Raw genomic sequence first — 18,229 nt, 5'->3', positions numbered from 1 at the left:
CTCTCCTACATCGCTCTAGAGCTCGTGATCATGGCGAAGGTGGTACATAGGGGAGGAGCAGAAGCGAACGTGTTGTGATGTGAATCGTGCCGAGCGTGCCCACATATAAATAGCTAGTGGGCACGGCCAGGCCAATCGACGAGTTGTTTCAATGCAAGCGCCGGAGTGGGTGTTCTTTGTCGTCATGCTCTGTTAAATGTCAGTAGGTGGGCGGACGGGCATCCAGTTGAATGCAGTAGATAGCTGTTGCATCTTGTCCACTCACGTCTCTCCGGCATTGAACAGGCGCGGCGACTGGGACGCGGCAGGGGCTGCGTTCTCGGCCGTTGCGTGGCTTCAGTGCTGGCTCGAGTGACCGGTCGCGTCCGCTCTCGGCCATCATGAATGCGGTGCATGGAGTTGAGGTGTGGTCACGCAGGAGAGGGCGCGGGCACGAGAGAGAGTTTCACGGTGGGACCGGAGTGTTAGACACGTACATGTCGGCTGTCTGGATGTCCGCAAGCTCCTCGTGGTTTGCGTCCGGTTGTCCATTCTGTGGAATTTCAGACAAACGAACGCGTTCGTGGACTGATTAGATACCACATTGGATGACAAAAATGAGTCGGGACAACTTGGTCTGAACGTTTGCGTGCGTTTTAAGGGTCAGCGTTGGAGATGCAGTTACGAGGTAATATTTAACAATCTCAAACTTTGCCAAAATTAACCAACTAGACAACTTGCCAGTCAACCAATCAATAGCCAACTTTCTGGCATTGCTGAACATGGGCATGTCAACATCAAACTACATTCTCTAAGAACAAATTTTGACAACTCAAAGAAAAGAATTTTTTTTTAGAAAAAGATTCTAAGAAACGTGAGACCTTTTTAGCAAAAAAGAAAAAGAAACGTGAGACCTAGGCAAAGCTCGTCCTTTTTTTTGGAAGGGGACAAATCTTGTCTTTCGAAAAAGAGAGAGAGAGACACCTAGGGCAAAGGTGTGTGGAGTGTGGACGGCACGACGACCGGACGGACGAGTGAAACCCGGGTCCGCGAGGTGCGCCGCGCACCGGCTTCGTTCCCCATTCCCCGTCTTTAAGCCCGAGTTTCGAGAACGAAACGGCCACCGCCCGACGCCCCTCGGTCTCTTCCGTTCCGTTCCGTTCCCACACTTCGCCACCCCAGCAGCAAAAGCCACTCGCCCTCGCACCGCCGCTCCACTCCCCCCATTCCCCGACGACCTCCTCCTTCTCCTCCGCCGCCGCCGCCGCCGCAGCACAGCTTCCTTTCACTTCCAGCCTATACCCCAAGCCCTAGCCCACCAGCACCCCAGCCGCGCCCACCGCCGCGCGCGCACAGCGGCGGCGGCGGCGGCGCACCCATGGATCCGTCCAACGCCAACGCCAACGCCAACGCCAACGCCAATGCCAACGGGAAGCGCCCGGACGCCGCCAACGGCGACGTCGTGCTCATCATGCCTCCCGAGCAGCCGCAGCAGCAGCGGGCCACGGCGGCCGACGCGCCCAAAACCCCCCCAAACCCCGAGAAGCCGCCACCGCCGACGCCGACCTCGGCCGCGGCCCCGCCGCGCCCGCATCTGCCGAACCCCGAGAAGCCGCCGCAGAGCCCCGCGCGGCCGCCCCTGCCCCCGGCCCAGGGCGCGCTGCTCCGCCGCCGCTCCTCGCTCTCCAAGCCCAAATCCCGCTTCGTGGAGCCGCCGACCCCTACGGCCCCCTCCTCCCACCCCTCCCCGGCCCACCCGGCCTCCACCGCCCAGACCCCGCGCCCCGCCTCCACCCCGCAGACCCCGGGCGAGGGCGACGACGACGACGACGTCTTCCGCAAGGACGGCGCGCCGACCGCCGCCACCGCGGCCAAGTGCCGCCGCAGGGCCTGCATCTCGCTCGAGCTCGCCGTGCTCGTCCTCTTCCTCGCGCTGCTCGTCGTCAGCCTCGTGGCGCGCCCGCTCAAGGGGTACTTCGTGTGGGGGCTCGAGATCTGGAAGTGGTGCGTCATGGTCATCACCGTCTTCTCCGGCCACCTCGTCAGCCACTGGGCCATCGCCTTCGTCGTCTTCCTCATCGAGCGCAACTTCCTGCTCCGCAACAAGGTGCTCTACTTCGTCTTCGGGCTCAAGAACAGCGTGCAGGCCTGCCTCTGGATCGGTCTCGTGCTCATCGCCTGGTCTCAGCTCTTCGACCAGGAGCAGCCGGGCCGCACGGCGAAGACCGCCAGGATCCTCAACTACGTCTCCAGATTCCTCGCCTCCGTGCTCATCGCTTCAGTCATCTGGGTGGTCAAGACATTTATCATGAAGGCCATCGCGTCCACGTTCCACCGGAAGGCCTTCTTTGACCGGATCCAGGAGAGCCTCTTCCACCAGTACGTGCTGCAGACGCTCTCGGGCCCTCCATTGATGGAGCTAGCGGAGAATGTTGGGCGCGAGCCGAGTGGGCGGGTGAGCTTGAGCAGGGCGAAGGATGATAAAGGAACGCCCAAGGTGATCGATGCCGTGAAACTGAGGAAGATGAAGCAGGAGAGGATCTCAGCTTGGACGATGAAAGGGCTCATCACGGCAATCCGAAGCTCAAGGCTTTCAACAATATCTCAAAGTATTGAGAGCTTTCATGAGTTTGATGAAACGGAACAAAAAGATAAGGAGATAACCAGTGAGTGGGAGGCAAAGGCAGCAGCCAATGCCATTTTCAAAAATGTTGCAAGGCCCGGCTACAAGTGAGGATCACGATTGCCCGTTCTTCTCTGGAAACATATTTCAGTATGTGCCATTGACCATTGTTCATCTATCTGTGCAGGCACATTGAGGAGCTGGATTTGCTGAGATTTTTCAACAGGGAGGAGGCAGCCTTGGTCCTTCCGATGTTTGAAGGGGCATCAGAGACGGGGAAGATAAAAAGATCTGCTCTGAAAAATTGGGTGGTAATGGAAATTTTAAACTCAGTCACAATTTCCATTTTAAATATATTTAGAAGTTATTAGGGGCAATTATCCTATGATGTAGATTGATTCAAGTGTTTCCTGTTTTGTGTTTCAGTTTGACTTCAGTTGCAGCAGTCATAATCATGTATAGATTCGTTAGTCTCTAAACAAGTCTTATTTTTCCCTGGTATAAATCATTTAACTTCTTAAGAAAGGAAAGAATACATGCTGCTGCAGAACTGCAAAAGCTGGTGTATATGCCACATTTTGATGCTTCGACGTTGATAAAGTTCTGTATGTATATGAATATTTGTTGTTTCCTTGCTTGATCATTATTTACTGCAGGTAAGCGCATACCTGGACCGCAAGTCACTAGCGCATTCTCTGAATGACACAAAAACTGCAGTTAGCCAACTTCACAGCCTCATCAGAATTCTAGTACTCATTATAATCATCATTATCACTCTGTTGTTGATGGGCATCGCCACGACCAAGATCCTTGTTGTCATCTCATCCCAGCTTCTAGTTGTGGTCTTCATATTTGGAAATGCCTGCAAGACTGTATTTGAGGCCCTCATATTTGTTTTCATCATGCATCCCTTTGATGTTGGGGACCGCTGTGTCATTGATGGAATACAGGTTACTTCTATACTACCCTGTTTTCAGTTCCCCTTTTCACTGATCTTCTGATGTTAAATTCTGATGCTGACATGTGTCTATATTGATAATAGATGGTTGTCGAAGAAATGAATATATTGACCACTGTTTTCCTGAAGAATGACAATGAGAAGGTATATTATCCAAACTCTGCGTTGTCCACAATGCCAATCAGCAACTTCTACCGAAGCCCTGATATGTATGACACCATCGACTTCGCTATTGATGTTAAAACTTCAATGGAGAGCATCGCAGCTTTGAAGTCCAGAATTAAAGGGTATTATTCTTAAGCTTCTTCTGTGTTTAATTTACTGCATCTTATTCTGGGTATAGTTCTTAAGCAAATCTATCGCCAATACCATGTATATCTAACTTCACTTTGGAGGTATGTGGTCTTACATTTATGAGTACGCACATCTGCACATGATGTGAATAGCGGACGAGTTATCCAAAATTGGCTGTGATCAACTTCCATTGTTCTTTGGGATTTCAGGTACTTGGAGAGCAAACCTACACGCTGGCACCCTATCCACACGGTAAACCTGAAGGACATCTTGGACGTGAACAAGATCAACATGGCCCTGTGCGCCCAGCACACGATGAACTTCCAGAATATCCGGGAGAAGAGCATCAGGAGGTCTGAGCTTGTGATGGAGCTGAAGAAGATATTCGAGGAGATGTCCATCAGCTACCAGCTTCTGCCTCAAAAGATCGAGCTTAGCTATGTCGGCACAAACCCGCTGCCCGTGAACGTTTCTCAAGGCAGATAGGTAGCGTGGGGAAGATTAACAACTGACGATCCTACGCCGATGCCACGGAGATTGAGTGATTGACGACTGATGGCTAGTTTAGTTTTGCAGTTTGTACCGGAGCTTTTATCATCCCTGTACATGCTTTGCGTTTGCGAGTTGCGTTTATCTGTACTGGAATCACCGGATAATTACGTGTCACCGTCAGCAGCGTATGGGTTGAACTGAGAATTTGGACCAAGTACTGTTGCTCATCGTTGGTCGCGATGGGGGAAGTTAAGGATGGACTTAGTATTATTACATCTCATCTTGTTATGACATTTGAGATCATTCGCTATTTCTGATGCTGAGCTTGAAAGAGCGACTCAACCAGAGTGCCTTGTGGTATTGTACAAGGACGCAGTGTCACGGGGGAACAGGACAGGAGGACAGATAATATTGAGTGATCTGTGTGTGGCGCAGAAGTTTCTGAGTTTGCACGTCATGCCATTAGTTTAGATTTTCATGTAGGGCACAGCTAGAGCACGGCGTGTCATGTGCTCTGGTCTGCATCTGCGTGTGCCTGTTGCCTCGGCTGAAGTTGTGCTCCCTTCTGTCATGTGCGCGCTGAGTGTGGTCTGCGCCTGCGTGCGCTGAATTTGGTGGATGCTATCTTGTCTCAGGACCTTTGCTTTTTATAAAGCAGGGCCTTAATGGTTTTTCTTTTTCTCGAACACTTGCCCGAGCCCGATAGGTTTTCCGTTTCGTTGTCATATAAAGTGGCAATGGGGTAAAAACAATGTGGAAGGAAGTATTGCGCCGTTGACAACAATGTACTAGTGCATCTTCTTTAACTCTATCGCCTGTTATAATTGTATTTTTCGCGTGCTTCAAATCAAGTGTTTATCGATGCTATTTTCAGCATCAATTTTGTAACTGTGTTTTTTCCAACCGCACCGCTTTTTCAACTGTATATAGCGTGTCTACACTACATTCTTTCAACTACATCTCGAGTTTCAACTTTCAACTCACGTCATTACTGTGGAGTACGTAGTTAAGAAAGCAAAGGTTTATTGCTGATTCGCGTCCAAACACAATCGAGACGAACATAGCCAAGCCAGTTAAGCTGGTTAACAAAGCATGGAAGACAGTACTTCTGCATCAAGTATGCACTAGGGAACACAACGGAACGGCAGCAACATTATTCAGCTCGGCAGCACCAAGCGCGGCCGCGCGCCGGCCGGCCGGCTAGCCGACGACGGGGGTCCTGACGACGAGGCCCTGGGACTCCTTGGCGTCGAAGAAGACGCGGACGCGCTTGGCGTTGAAACCCTTGGGCACCTTGACGCCGTCCGGGAGCACCTCGATGGCGACGTCGGACCTGTCGTGGTTGATCTTCATCACCGCCGGCGTCGCCGGGATGCCCACCACCTCCGGCCACGACGTCCTCGTGGGGTCAGCGCCGGCCATTTCAGCAAAGGAATCGATCGGACGGTCAGTGAAAGGAGTGCTTGAATCTCGGAGATGGATGTGGTTCTGAGCTTCTGATGGATGCTTGCTTATATACGAACGCGGCCCACGCCGCCCCTTGCCGGAGCACCTCGGATTTGTCGCCCATTGCTAGCTCAGGAGCTGCTTGTTTGGTTCCGTTGTATAAAACCACAGAAATACGGCAAACGATATTCCCTGCCGGCGAATTTCTCTCTCCGACCCAGTCATTTTTTTTAGACAATCCGACCCAGTCATTTGAGGCGACAAGTTCTCCTCGGGCTTTTGGATAACAAACTGGTAGCCCGTTCTTATTTCCGTTTGTCTGCCTTTTATGAAGGCCCATTACTTGATGAATTAGGAAATGGTTTTTTACTTTATCTTTTTTAGTTGTTTTGTTTTTGTTTTTGTTTTTCTAGAGTGGCTTTTATGCACTCTCTTAGATAGCTCGCTGCATGTGCCAAGTGGCATCTGATCTCTTATGCAGACTTGTTCATTGGGATAGTGCACTTGCCACTGAGATTAACGGAGGTTCAGTGAGGTCCATTTACACCTCAACAAATGGGAGCCACAAAAAGTCTTCTCTCGCACAATTATAAAACTCAAAATGCTTTGCACCTCCGGTGACCGAATTCTTGACCTCAATCTTGATGTTTGCGAAGATGATGGTCAACATCGTGGACTTGTTGTGGAAGATTCCTCTCATTTCAAAGTTCCCATGCAACCGGCTAAAAAAAAGTTCGCATGCAACGAGCATAAGGTACAAGACCATTGCTTTCCTTTCCTGTGTCCTCGACTGAGAAGCATGGTTGCCCACCAAGCACGGAGGTCTCCCCAGTCAGAAGTGCTCAACTCCGGCGTGTCAACCCAGGGCTTAACTACATTCCAAACTCTAATGGAGAAATCGTCTTTGAACAAAATGTGTGCCACGAACTCCAATTCGCACCGGGTTGGATTTGAAGCCCATAAAGTCTGATTCGGAGCTTAGATAGCTTGCTAAGATGCATATTTGTAAGTTCCACAACTTCGATGAGCTGAGCATAAAATGCTCTATCTTTGTGCAAGTAATATTTGTCGTCTATGCATGTTGTGTCTATACCCCAACACCAACTTTATTGGATCTTGCTCCACTCTTACATCGTTGAATATTGGTTTGTTCTACCGAGTTTTGTCGAGTTGAGCATTCACACATTTAAGGATGAGTTCAGTTGAGCTAAGCTTGAGCTGAGCCTATTGGATTTTTCCAAGTCGAACGAGATGATTGAAGAACCTGTTGTGAACCCATCTGGAATTGCACCATTGCCTTCCACCTCCTTCTACATTTAGTGTAACCCTTGTCGCTGTTCTGGCTTCTAAGTTTCTTTGATTCACAATATTTTAAAAACACTGTAATGACAAGAAAAATATGACGCCCACTTGATTATAGAATAATGTTTGCATCAAACATTTGCACATGATAAATGAATGAAGGTTTCAAGATGGTTTAAGTATTTTTTTAGAAGGAGGAGGACCCCCGGCCTCTGCATCTGGACGATGCATGCAGCCACTTTATTAATTATTCACACAAGACCTTACAAAGTCATACAACAGTAAGACTAAAGCCACCGTCTAGGTAACATCTGTCGCTACTCCTATCCAGTTGATGTAGGGATGCTGATAGTCTGGGCCTAATACCAAACAGACCTCGCAGCCAAACCTAACATCTAAGACCTGAGGTCCCAAGCAGGACGCTTGCCGGGTATGGGGCACCCACCAGTCCCGCGCACTCTTCAACCAGGACGCCTGCCGAGTATGAGGCCGCCGCAGCCACCTGCCATCAATCCATCTTCATTGACGTACTGCTGCATCTACCTTGCCCGGTCTAGCTGTCGTCGACGCCACCACAACGCCAGATAACGCCACCATCCTGCGCTCGTCCATCATCACACGCCCATCGGCGAGACCCCCCTGCTCCGTGCCGCCGAGACCCGCCGTCGTCGACGCGAGAGAAGGCACGCCACACCACCTCACGCCTCTTCCATCCGGCGCCGCTCCACAAACGATGCCCCCAATAGGGAACACGACACCGCAGCGCTGCCATCGTCCGATCCGGTGATCTTAGGATTTCTCCCGGAGCGGCACGAGCAGGTTGACGATAGTTGCTTGACGATGCCTTCATCAAGGTAACGACGTAGACGCCGCCATCGCCCGCCATGACCGGAGTCGGCTCGGTTTTCACCGGCGACTATGTGTCCCCAACTCGCGGCCGGTGCTAATAGTGGGATTCAAGATCCTTCACTACCAGCCTGGCCAGCCGCCTTCGGTGGAGAAGGCAGCCACCACCACCATGCCCGGGCCAAGAGACCCGGACGTCCTCGTGCCGTGAAGATTACCCAGGGGGGATCTCCTCTTGCCGTTGTTGAGACGAGGCGCAACCGCAGTGGATCTCGATCTAAACCCCTCGGACCCAGATCAGATCTCATCGCAGCCAAAATCTCATCCGCCAAACGGCCGCCGGAGATCTCCTGGCCACCGCCAACCCGCCGCGCACTGCCGTTGGAGGAGGAGGGAGATGGACGCCGCAGCCCCCACGCATTACCGCCGGCCGAGGACTGCACCGCCGCCGCCTCACCACAAGGGCTTCGCCCCGCGGCGTCCTCAGTGACAACGGCGGTAGTGGGAGGCGATGGAGGGGGAGGGCCGAGGGCGGTGTGGACGGCGACTCCCCCGGGGCGGCGCGGCGCCGCCGCCTCGGGGGAGAGAGGTCGGGAGGAGTTACGAGATCTGGATGTTGTCGAGTTTAAGTGGATTTAAAATTTACTATATGAAATATAGAGCAAAGCAATCGTTGAGTATGATTATTGTCGGAGTTATTGGCCATGGGTAGCCTCATCTGCCCCCATGGCATTTCAAGACATCGGGGCCGACTGCGCCCCTCAGAGTCTCAAAGCTTGATCGCTGCCTTCTCGTGGCCGGCTGGTCCAATCGGCCCGCTGCCAGAAGGCGGACGATCCCAGGAGACGGCCATGAAGCAGGCCGCCTTCTAGCAGGCGGCCTCCAGAGAGTCCGGCTCCTAGCAGGCGGCCCCAAGCACCCTCAAAGTCTGCACCCCCATAATGACGACGAGACCCGCCAGCGGCTGGTGCGGCCTGTCGGCCAAGTACAAGACAGCCGGCAGGGCCCACCAGTCGGTGGGCCCCAGCAGCCAGCGGAGAAGCCGGCCACAAGAGACACTGACTGCCTGGGCCTACACCCGGCCAGTTTACCATTGTACCCCTGGGGGGTAGGCCTATATAAACCCCCCAGGGCACCCATGCAAAGGGTTCAGATCCTTAGACTACACCACCACACACATAGAGAGAGGAGAGAGCTAGCCTTGCCCTTCTTCTTCCTCTAGCAAACAGCTCAAGGAGCACATTGTAGCTACTTGTCGATACAGTGATCATGCGGAGACCCCGCAGAGCAGGACTAGGGGTGTTATCTCCTAGGAGAGCCCCGAACCTGGGTAAAGTTTGCCGGCGTACATGTCTACGCCTCATCCCGCTTTCTGGCACGGCAACGTCTTACTATCCCCCATCATGATCAGCCACCCGTTGGCATATGTCGCACCAAAACCCCGACATTTGGCGCCCATCGTGGGGCTAAGTGCACCGTCGTCCGGAGATCTGTTCTGGACAGGGACCCTCTTCCTTCCTGTCGAGCGCAGCCAGCCTGGTACACCAGACGGCGTTTGCGCCGACGCGCTGCATGGCGCGGAGGTCGCTTGCGCGGTGAGCTGCCTCGCTGACCTTGTTGGCGAGATCTGCCTCTCCGGCGAGCCTGCATCCGACGCAGGCACAGATGGCCCCGAGAGCCACATCGTCAGCCTCCTCGACCAGCTCCACATCGCCAACGAGCCGACCGTCGACCTGGAGTCGGTTGGCTCCACCGACCCGATGCTTGTCGACTCCGACACGGCGTCCCTCGACGCGTTCCCCACCAACGTGGTGGTCGTCGACGATCCTCTCCCTCGCGCCGATAGCAGCGCCAACACCGTCACGGAGGTGCTCGTCATCAGCCACGATGGAGTCTCTGGGGGCGGCACCCAAGATCCGCTCGAAGCGGCGCTACGAGACCTGCCTGCGCCCATTGCAGAAGACGCCGACGCTGAGACGCTGGAGGCACACCGCGTCCAGCACGTCGAGAGCGCCAAGAAGTTGGCGAGGAAGAGACGCCTTTCAGAGGCTTACCAGCGCGAGATGGACCGCGCTGTGGGCGGCACGCCGGCTCCTGGCGGGTCCAGCCGCATCAGCACGGTCCGGCAACATGGAGCGGCCATGCCAGCCTGTTCAGGGCAGATCGCCCTGTCTACGCCACGCCTGCAGAGAACATACGAGCTGCCCAGGCAGCAGCAGACGAGCTGGACAAGCTCGAGGGTGACGAGCGTTGCCACATGACGGAGCGCGTCCAGCGACTCATCGACGCGGCTGCTGAGCAGCAAGAAACCGCCGCCCACCGCCAGGCGGAGCCCGGCGCCCATGCCGCGGACCCGCCTCCTCGCCGAGATCAAGGCGCGACTTCCCGGATGCCGACAGCTGGCGTCCGCGACAGAAGAGACAAGGAGCCGGCTGCCAGCCGCTATCGGGCACGCATCACCATCGAGCGTGACCAAGACGGCCGCCCAAGAGCAGTGGAACGACGGGACGACTGTCTGCCTCCCCCTTCTCCCCGCAGGGAGAGGCGCACCTCCCCGCCGCCTGTTGACCACCCGACACTCGGCGGCCGCCTTGGCCGCTGAGAAGGAGTCGGAGAGAATGATGCCCGCCACCGGATCGACCGCCTCAACTGATCCCTGGCGCTAGAAGAAGAAGACGCGCTGGGCCCGCCTTGCTTCGGCCCCTGCATCCGCGATGAGCCTTTCCCCAAAGGGTTCACGCTCCCAAGAGATACGCCCAAGTACACCGGCTCCATGAAGCCGGAGGACTGGCTCGTCGACTACTCCACGGCCGTCAGCATAGCGAACGACAACAAGCGCGTTGCCGTGAAGTATGTTATGCTCACGCTCCAGGGCACCGCCCGGACTTGGCTGAACAGCCTGAAGCCCCGCAGCATCAACAGCTGGGTAGATTTCACTGAAGCCTTCGTCCGCAACTTCACCAGCACATACAAGCGGCCGCCCAAGCCTCGCCAGCTCTCCCTGTGTGTCCAAGATCCCAACGAATTGACTCGCGACTATCTCACGCGTTGGGCCGAGCTACGCAACTCTTGCGAAGGCGTGCACGAGGTGTAGGCTATCGAGTACTTCACTGCCGGGTGTAGAGAAGGCACCCTGCTCAGGCACCGACTCCTATGCGATGAGTCAGCAACCCTCGACGAACTGCTGATCATAGCCGACAAGTATGCCACGGCCGACTCCTCCATGAAGACGGAGATTCAAGTTGATGCTTCCGGCAAGGTGGCCCCTCAAGCTCCTCGGACTCCGGCTGGTGACACCAGTCGGCGGCAGCAACAGAGCGACAACAAGCGCAAGGCGCCACAGCCGGCTTCCACCAGCCGGTAGGTGGCGACAGTTGAAGACCAGTAGCCGGAAGGGCAGCCTGCTCCCAAGCGTCAGAAGGGCGACAAGCCAAATTGGTTGCCCGCCTTCTCCTATGAGCAAACCTTTGATGCACCCTGCAAGTTTCACAGCGGTGCGAAGCGTCCAACCACTCCACTCAGAAGTGTCACTGGCTCACCTGAATCGCCAAGGGCGAAGGATTGCTACCTCCTCCACTAGCCGGCCCGCCGCCGCCGCCTCCTCCCCCGCAACAGGCGGCCTGACCAGTCGCCGCTATTCAAGATGAGTACCCATAAGAGCAAGGAGCCTACGTCGTCTTCACCAGTGTGGCTGACGACAGGCGCAGCCGACGCCAACAGTCTCGAGAAGTGAATGATGTAGCCTCTGAAGCCCCAGAGTTCATGCATTGGTCAGAGAAGCGGATCAGTTGGAGCCGAGCGGACCACCCGGAAGTGATGACTTCCCCGGGTTCCTACGCTCTGGTGTTGGATGCTACCTTTGCTACAGAGAGAACAGCAACTCGTTTTTCCCGAGTCCTAATAGATGGCGGTAGCAGCATCAACATCTTGGATCGCGATACCATGGAGAAGCTAGGCATCAAGCAGAAGCAGCTCCAGCCTAATCGGGCCGTCTTCCATGGCATAGTGCCCGGCCTTTCACACTCACCAATCGCAAGATCAAGATAGATCCTCTTTCGAGACAAAGATCATTTCCGCCGAGAGCCCGTCTAGTTTGAAGTAGTTGACCTTGAGAGCCCCTACCGTGCGTTGCTTGGCCGACCCGCCTTGGCCAAATTCGTGGCGGTGCCGCACTATGCTTACCTAATGATGAAGATGCCAAGCACCAAGGGGATCATCACCATCTCTGGAGACTACAAGAAGTTGTCCGCCTGTGCAGCTGCCAGCAGTCGGCTGGCCGAGTCCCTTGTGATTGCAGCCGAGAAGTGGCTCCTTGACCGAGTTGTGGCAATAGCCGGCAAGCAGTCGGACATGTCCCCTGACCCCAAGGAGTCGGAAGCTGAAGGTTCCTTCAAGCCGGCCAAGGAGATAAAGAAGATACCGCTGGACCCGGAGCACCCGGAGAGGTACGCTGTCATAGGTGCAAACCTTGACAGCAAATAGGAAAGCAAGCTCGTCGATTTCCTCCGTGAGAATTGAGACATCTTTGCATGGTCTCCTAAGGACATGCCGGGTGTTCTGACGGGTCTCGCCGAGCACAAGCTACACGTCCGACCTGACGCCAAACCGGTCAAGCAGCCCCTCCGCCCCCTGTCGGAGGAGAAGAGAAGAATTGTTGGTGAAGAGATAGCCCAGCTCCTAGCAGTCGGCTTCATTATGGAAGTATTCTATCTGGATTGGCTAGCCAACCCAGTCCTTGAACTAAAGAAGAACAACAAGTGGCACATGTGTATTGATTATACTAGCCTCAACAAAGCTTGCCCCAAATATCCATTTGCCTTGCCACGGATCGATCAAGTGATAGACTCCACAGCCGGATGCGAGCTGTTGAGTTTTTTGGATGCATATTCAGGGTACCACCAGATCAAGTTGGACCCGGCTGATAGGCTGAAGACCTCTTTCATCACGCCATTCGGAGCCTTCTACTATCTGACGATGACATTCGGCTTGAGGAATGTCGGCGCCACGTTTCAGCGTTGCATGCAGAAGTGGCTCCTCAAGCAGCTCGGCCGAAACGCCCATTTGAAAATCTCAAGGAGCCTTTTGAAAATCTACGCCAATTTCAGATCAAGCTCAACCCAGAGAAGTGTGTGTTCGGAGTACCAGCCGGCCAGCTCCTTGGCTTCCTGGTCTCGGAACGCAGTATTGAGTGCAACCCTGTGAAGATCAAGGCCATCGAGAGGACGGAGAAGCCTACCCGACTGAGAGACACCCAGAAGTTCACCGGCTGCTTGGCATCCATCAACCGCTTCATTAGCCGGCTAGGCGAGAAGGCCCTTCCCCTGTACCAACTCCTGAAGAAAACCACTCACTTCGAGTGGATGACAAGGCGGATGAGGCTTTTCTCCAGCTCAAGAAAATGTTGACCACGCCGCCTGTCCTGGCCGCGCCGGCTGCTAAGGAGCCCATGCTCCTCTACATCGCCGCCACCAGCTGGGTGGTCAGCACAGTCATTGTGGTAGAGCGCAAGGAAGATGGCAAGGTTTTGCCGGTCCAGAGACCGGTGTATTACTTGAGTGAAGTGCTGTCGGCTTCCAAGCAGAACTAACCTCACTACCAGAAGATGTGCTATGGCGTGCACTTTACCGCGAAGAAGTTGAAGCCATATTTTCAAGAGCACCCCATCACAGTTGTTTGCATAGCCCCGCTTGCTGAGATCATAGGCAGCCGAGATGCTTCGTGCCGAGTGGCCAAATGGGCCATCGACTTGGCCCCCTACACCATCTTCTAACAGCCTCATACCGCCATCAAGTCCCAAGCACTGGTCGACTTCCTCGTCGACTGGGCCGAGACCCAGTACCTGCCACCAGCGCCGGACTCCACCCATTGGCGGATGCACTTTGATGGTTCGAAGATGCGCACTGGTCCGGGAGCCGGCATCGTCCTCACCTCTCCCAAAGGCGACAAGCTCAGATACACACTGCAAATCCATTTTGCCGCCTCCAACAATGTAACCGAGTACGAGGCACTAGTACACGGACTCCGGCCTGCCAAAGAGCTCGACATTCGCCGGATTTTGTGCTACGGTGACTCTGACTTAGTGGTCCAACAGTCGTCTGGTGACTGGGACGCCAAGGATGCAAACATGGCAAGCTACCGCTTCCTCATCCAGCAACTCAGCAGATACTTTGAAGGGTGCGAGCTCTTCACGTGCCACGAAACGACAACGAGCAAGCAGATGCCTTGGCACGAATTGGCTCCACCCGGCAAGGTATACCAGCCGATGTGTCTCTCCAGCGCCTCCTCAAGCCGTCCATCAAGCCTTCGCCAGAATCAGATTCTATCTTCGTGCCGGCTGCTCCTGAAACAGTCAGATCTGACTTGAAGGCCGTAGCAGTCGGCTCGGGGACTTCGGCAGGCGGCTCGGGGACTGCAGCAGTCGCACCCGGCCCGGGGACTTCAGATCCCTGCCCAGGGACTGCAGCAGTCGGCTCGGGGACCGCAGCAGTCGGCTCGAGGACTTCAACGGCACAACAATCGGTGGCCGACTCCAACCCGCCACCGCCCAACCCATCCACCCCAATACAAGTAGCAGTACTAACAGTGGAGGAAATCAGAGCACCATCATGGGCTCAGCCCATCCTCAACTTTTTGGTGAACAAGGAGCTGCCAGCCGATGAGATCTTGGCCCGACAGGTGCAACGTCGGGCAGCAGCATACACCATCATCAACAGGGAACTCGTGAGGCGCAGTGTCACTGGTGTGTACCAGCGCTGCGTAGAGCCGGAGAAGGGCCAAGCAATCCTCAAGGATATCCACCAAGGCGAGTGTGGTCACCACGCAGCCTCAAGATCACTTGTGGCCAAAGCTTTTCGCCATGGTTTCTTCTGGCCGACTGCTCTAGAAGATGCCAAAGACTTGGTCAAGAAATGCAAGGGGTGTCAGAAGTTTAGTTCAAAGCAACATCTGTCGGCTTCTGCACTCAAGACTATTCCCCTTGCTAGGCCTTTTGCCGTTTGGGGACTGGACATGGTGGGACCGTTCAAGACAGCACGCGGCGGCATGACTCATCTGCTCGTCGCCGTGGACAAATTCATCAAGTGGATAGAGGCAAAGCCAATCAAGAAGCTGAACGGTCCGACTGCTGTGACTTTCATCACAGACATCACCACTCAGTACGGCGTACCGCACAGCATCATCACCGACAATGGCACAAATTTCGCCAAAGGTGCCTTGGCCCGTTTCTGTGTGACGCAGGCATCCGACCGGACTTAGCGTCCGTTGCCCACCCACAGTCAAACGGCCAGGTGATCGAGCAAACGGCCTCATTTTGTCCGGAATCAAGCCCCGACTGGTTGAGCCTCTGGAGCGTTCGGCCGGCTGCTGGCTCGACGAGCTGACGGCCATCCTCTGGAGTCTGTGCACCACTCTGAACAAGTCAACCGGGTTCACGCCCTTCTTCCTTGTATATGGTGCCGAGGCTGTCATCCCAACTGACATCGAGTTCGACTCACCTCGTGTCACCATGTACACGGAGGCGGAGGCAAAGGAAACACGAGAAGATGGCGTCGATCTGCTGGAAGAGGGCCGGCTGTTGGCACTCAGTCGGTCCGCTATCTACCAGCAGAGTCTACGCTGATACCACAGCCAGAAGGTCAAGCCAAGATCCTTCCAAGAGGGAGACCTTGTGCTCCGGCTGATCCAGCGAACAGCCGGCCAGCACAAGCTCTCGGCCCCTTGGGAAGGCCCTTTCATCATCAGCAAAGCCTTGGGCAACGACTCCTACTACCTGATCGATGCCCAGAAGGCCAGGGCGCGCAAGAGGGACGACTCCGGCAAGGAAACGAGAGCCCATGGAATGCAAATCTCCTTCGAAGATTTTACAGTTGATGCAGTATGTACCACACTACCTTTTGTATTAAGTACGAAGACTTCGGGTCCCTCGAGGAGCACTCGGGGACTGCCCCTTTTTATCTATATGATAAGTATTATGCCTATGAATGTGTTATTTCTTTCTTCCGCCTGAAACCGGGTTCGACCAGTCGGCCCAGGGGCTTGCTGCCTTGTACTATGTCAGTATTTCCTGCAGTCGGACAAGTAATGTGCCGGCACCTAAGCCCCCTCTTGCCACAAGCCGCAGCTTGCAGAGCGGCTGTTCGCTTGGCAAGAGTTAGTGGCAAGAAATGGGTGCTCACATGAAAAATGGCTAAGGACCAAAACATTGACATAGGACAAGCCGGCCCCTCGCCTCACCGACCGGTTGCCGAGCAGCCGGCCGGCCGGCTTCCCACTTAGCTTGCAACATTCCAATCGGCCAAAGTACTTGTCCTCCCAAAATGGTGAAGTACTTGTCTAGGCCGCAGTCCGCAGAGCGGCTGTCCGGCTGGCAAGTAGGCAACCAAGGGAGGGCGGCAAAGGAAAAAGGCAAGGAACAAAAAGCAAGGAAAGTCGGAACTTGGCAAAAGCACTGCTTGTGCGGGAAATAATTTACAGACCAAAAGGCCCTCGCCAACGTTCAACATAGTTTGAATACACCCTGCGGGTGGAATTGTGCAAATTTAACAAAAGTTTGTTGAGAAGACTACTAAGCAGGAAAAGCTACGATAAGTTGGTGGCCTAGACCAAAGGAGCAGCAGGCGAGTCCAGCAGGTTGGTGGAGTCGGGGGTGCCAGCTGGTGGAGTGGCCGGCTGGCGAGTCTCGGCTTGGTTGCCTTCAACAACAGTCAACGTGCTCGCACGCGGCTCGTTGCTGGAGGCGCGATCGAGCTGAGGCTGGCCGTCCGCTCCGACCTCCGGCGTGCCGTCTTCATCATCCTCATCTTCCCCTTCGTCGCTGGAGTCGATGACCTCTACCAAGTCTTCACCATCATTCGGGTTCAGTCCGAACCACTCCGGCGGCGCCTCGGTGCCGTTCTTGTTTAGCTCAGGGACGAAAACACTGGTGTCGGTATACTCTGCGATCGCGGTCGCGCTCCACCGCCACCAATTCGGCGCCGGCCTCCTGCCGAAACGTGGCCAACTGGGCTAGATCTAGCCCAGGATACCACACCTTGGCGAACTCCAAGGCCCGCCACGCTCCCGCCCGGGCTGCGGAGCCCTTCCACGCCTCAAGCCGGCCGGCGGCCACTTCCAACCAGTCGACAGTCCGACTGGGGGTGCGTGGAGCTTGCCTGTCTGGAGAAAGGGCGGAGAGCCTGAGCCCCAGCACGCTGCAGCCGGCGGAGCATCCGGTTGGCCGGCTGGAGACGAGCCTGAATGCTAAGGAGCTGCTCACCAAGGGCCCGAGGGGCGTCGGCAGCGATCTCCGCGCCTTCCGCCCTTCGTTCCTTGCGGCCAGCCTCAATGGCCTGGTTGGCGGCAACGGAACTGTCGGGGAAGAAGTCTGCGCAAGCAAAGCAATAAGTTAGAAATCAAAAGCTAAAGGCCGGCTCACTTAACAGCCGACAGCTGAGAGAAAGAGAAGAAAGCTCACCGTCGACTATGTCTTAGATCCTGCCATAACCGGCAGTCAGTGCCGCCTTCGTCTCAGCCCACCCTATGCGCTCGGTCTCAAACTCGGCCAGGAGCCTGGCTTCGTTGTCTGCCGCCTGCTTTAGGGCCGCCTTGTGAAGTCCCGCCTGGTCCTTCAGTTCCTTGGCCAGGCGGCTCCTGGGCTGCCTTACTGCACTCGTCCTCCTTGGCACGTAGCGCGATGTTAGTTTCGCCCAGTTGCTGCTGCAAGGCGGCATTGGCCTCTGCGGGAACAAGGAAGAAAAGATATCAACAATCAAAGGAAAACAATTACCGGAAGATCCGACCCGACTGCTCAGCAGTCAGTGATGATGATATAGACCTGGGGTAGGGTCATAGGCCTGACCTATGACCCCTATCCAAGGTCACTACCCTAGAAGCAAAGAAGCTCAAGAGACAACAGGGAAGGCCCAACAAAGGTGTCGAGTGCAATCCACTCGACAAATCAGCTACTCGGAGACCCCTCCTTCCTGAAGTCGCTCGACCAATCGACCACTCGGCCATACAAGAATCCACTCAACCTATTGAAGACCAGGAGTCATCTGGAATGGCAACGGACGAGCGTTCACTCTGTAATCTTTAAGGCCATTAAGGCATTTAAGGCTGGCGTTACCTGTAACGCCTCATCTTTATGTACATTGAACCCTTGGCAACAGGGGAACGGCTGGGGTCCTGGCGTTCACTATATAAGCCACCCCCTCCTCTGGCACAAGGGTTCGCACCCCCTGTAACACACACACACACATGCATAATCCAGTCGACCGCCTCTGGGCACCGAGACGTAGGGCTGTTACTTCCTC

The 18,229-nt window shown here is 55.1% G+C and overlaps 1 protein-coding gene across 1 annotated transcript; it reads left to right on the top strand.

Moving 5' to 3' along the window:
* Positions 1 to 1,095: 1,095 nt before the first annotated feature.
* LOC123165037 (mechanosensitive ion channel protein 10) lies at positions 1,096 to 4,619 on the top strand. Its single transcript, XM_044582664.1, has 5 exons — positions 1,096 to 2,709; positions 2,790 to 2,913; positions 3,259 to 3,552; positions 3,645 to 3,847; positions 4,064 to 4,619. The coding sequence occupies exons 1-5, from the start codon at positions 1,358 to 1,360 to the stop codon at positions 4,338 to 4,340; spliced, it is 2,250 nt and encodes a 749-aa protein (XP_044438599.1). The 5' UTR covers positions 1,096 to 1,357; the 3' UTR covers positions 4,341 to 4,619.
* The last annotated feature ends 13,610 nt before the right edge of the window (positions 4,620 to 18,229 follow it).

This window comes from Triticum aestivum, chromosome 7D (genome assembly GCF_018294505.1).
Source record: "Triticum aestivum cultivar Chinese Spring chromosome 7D, IWGSC CS RefSeq v2.1, whole genome shotgun sequence".
Lineage (NCBI taxonomy): Eukaryota > Viridiplantae > Streptophyta > Magnoliopsida > Poales > Poaceae > Triticum > Triticum aestivum.
This window is presented reverse-complemented; position numbering and strand designations above follow the sequence as displayed.

Excerpts from the sequence above, each read along its gene's own strand:
- LOC123165037 (XM_044582664.1), top strand. The coding sequence starts at position 1,358 with ATGGATCCGTCCAACGCCAACGCCAACGCCAACGCCAACGCCAATGCC. Across the intron at positions 2,710-2,789 it reads GTTGCAAGGCCCGGCTACAA|GCACATTGAGGAGCTGGATT; the intron begins GTGAGGATCACG and ends CTATCTGTGCAG. Across the intron at positions 2,914-3,258 it reads CTGCTCTGAAAAATTGGGTG|GTAAGCGCATACCTGGACCG; the intron begins GTAATGGAAATT and ends TATTTACTGCAG.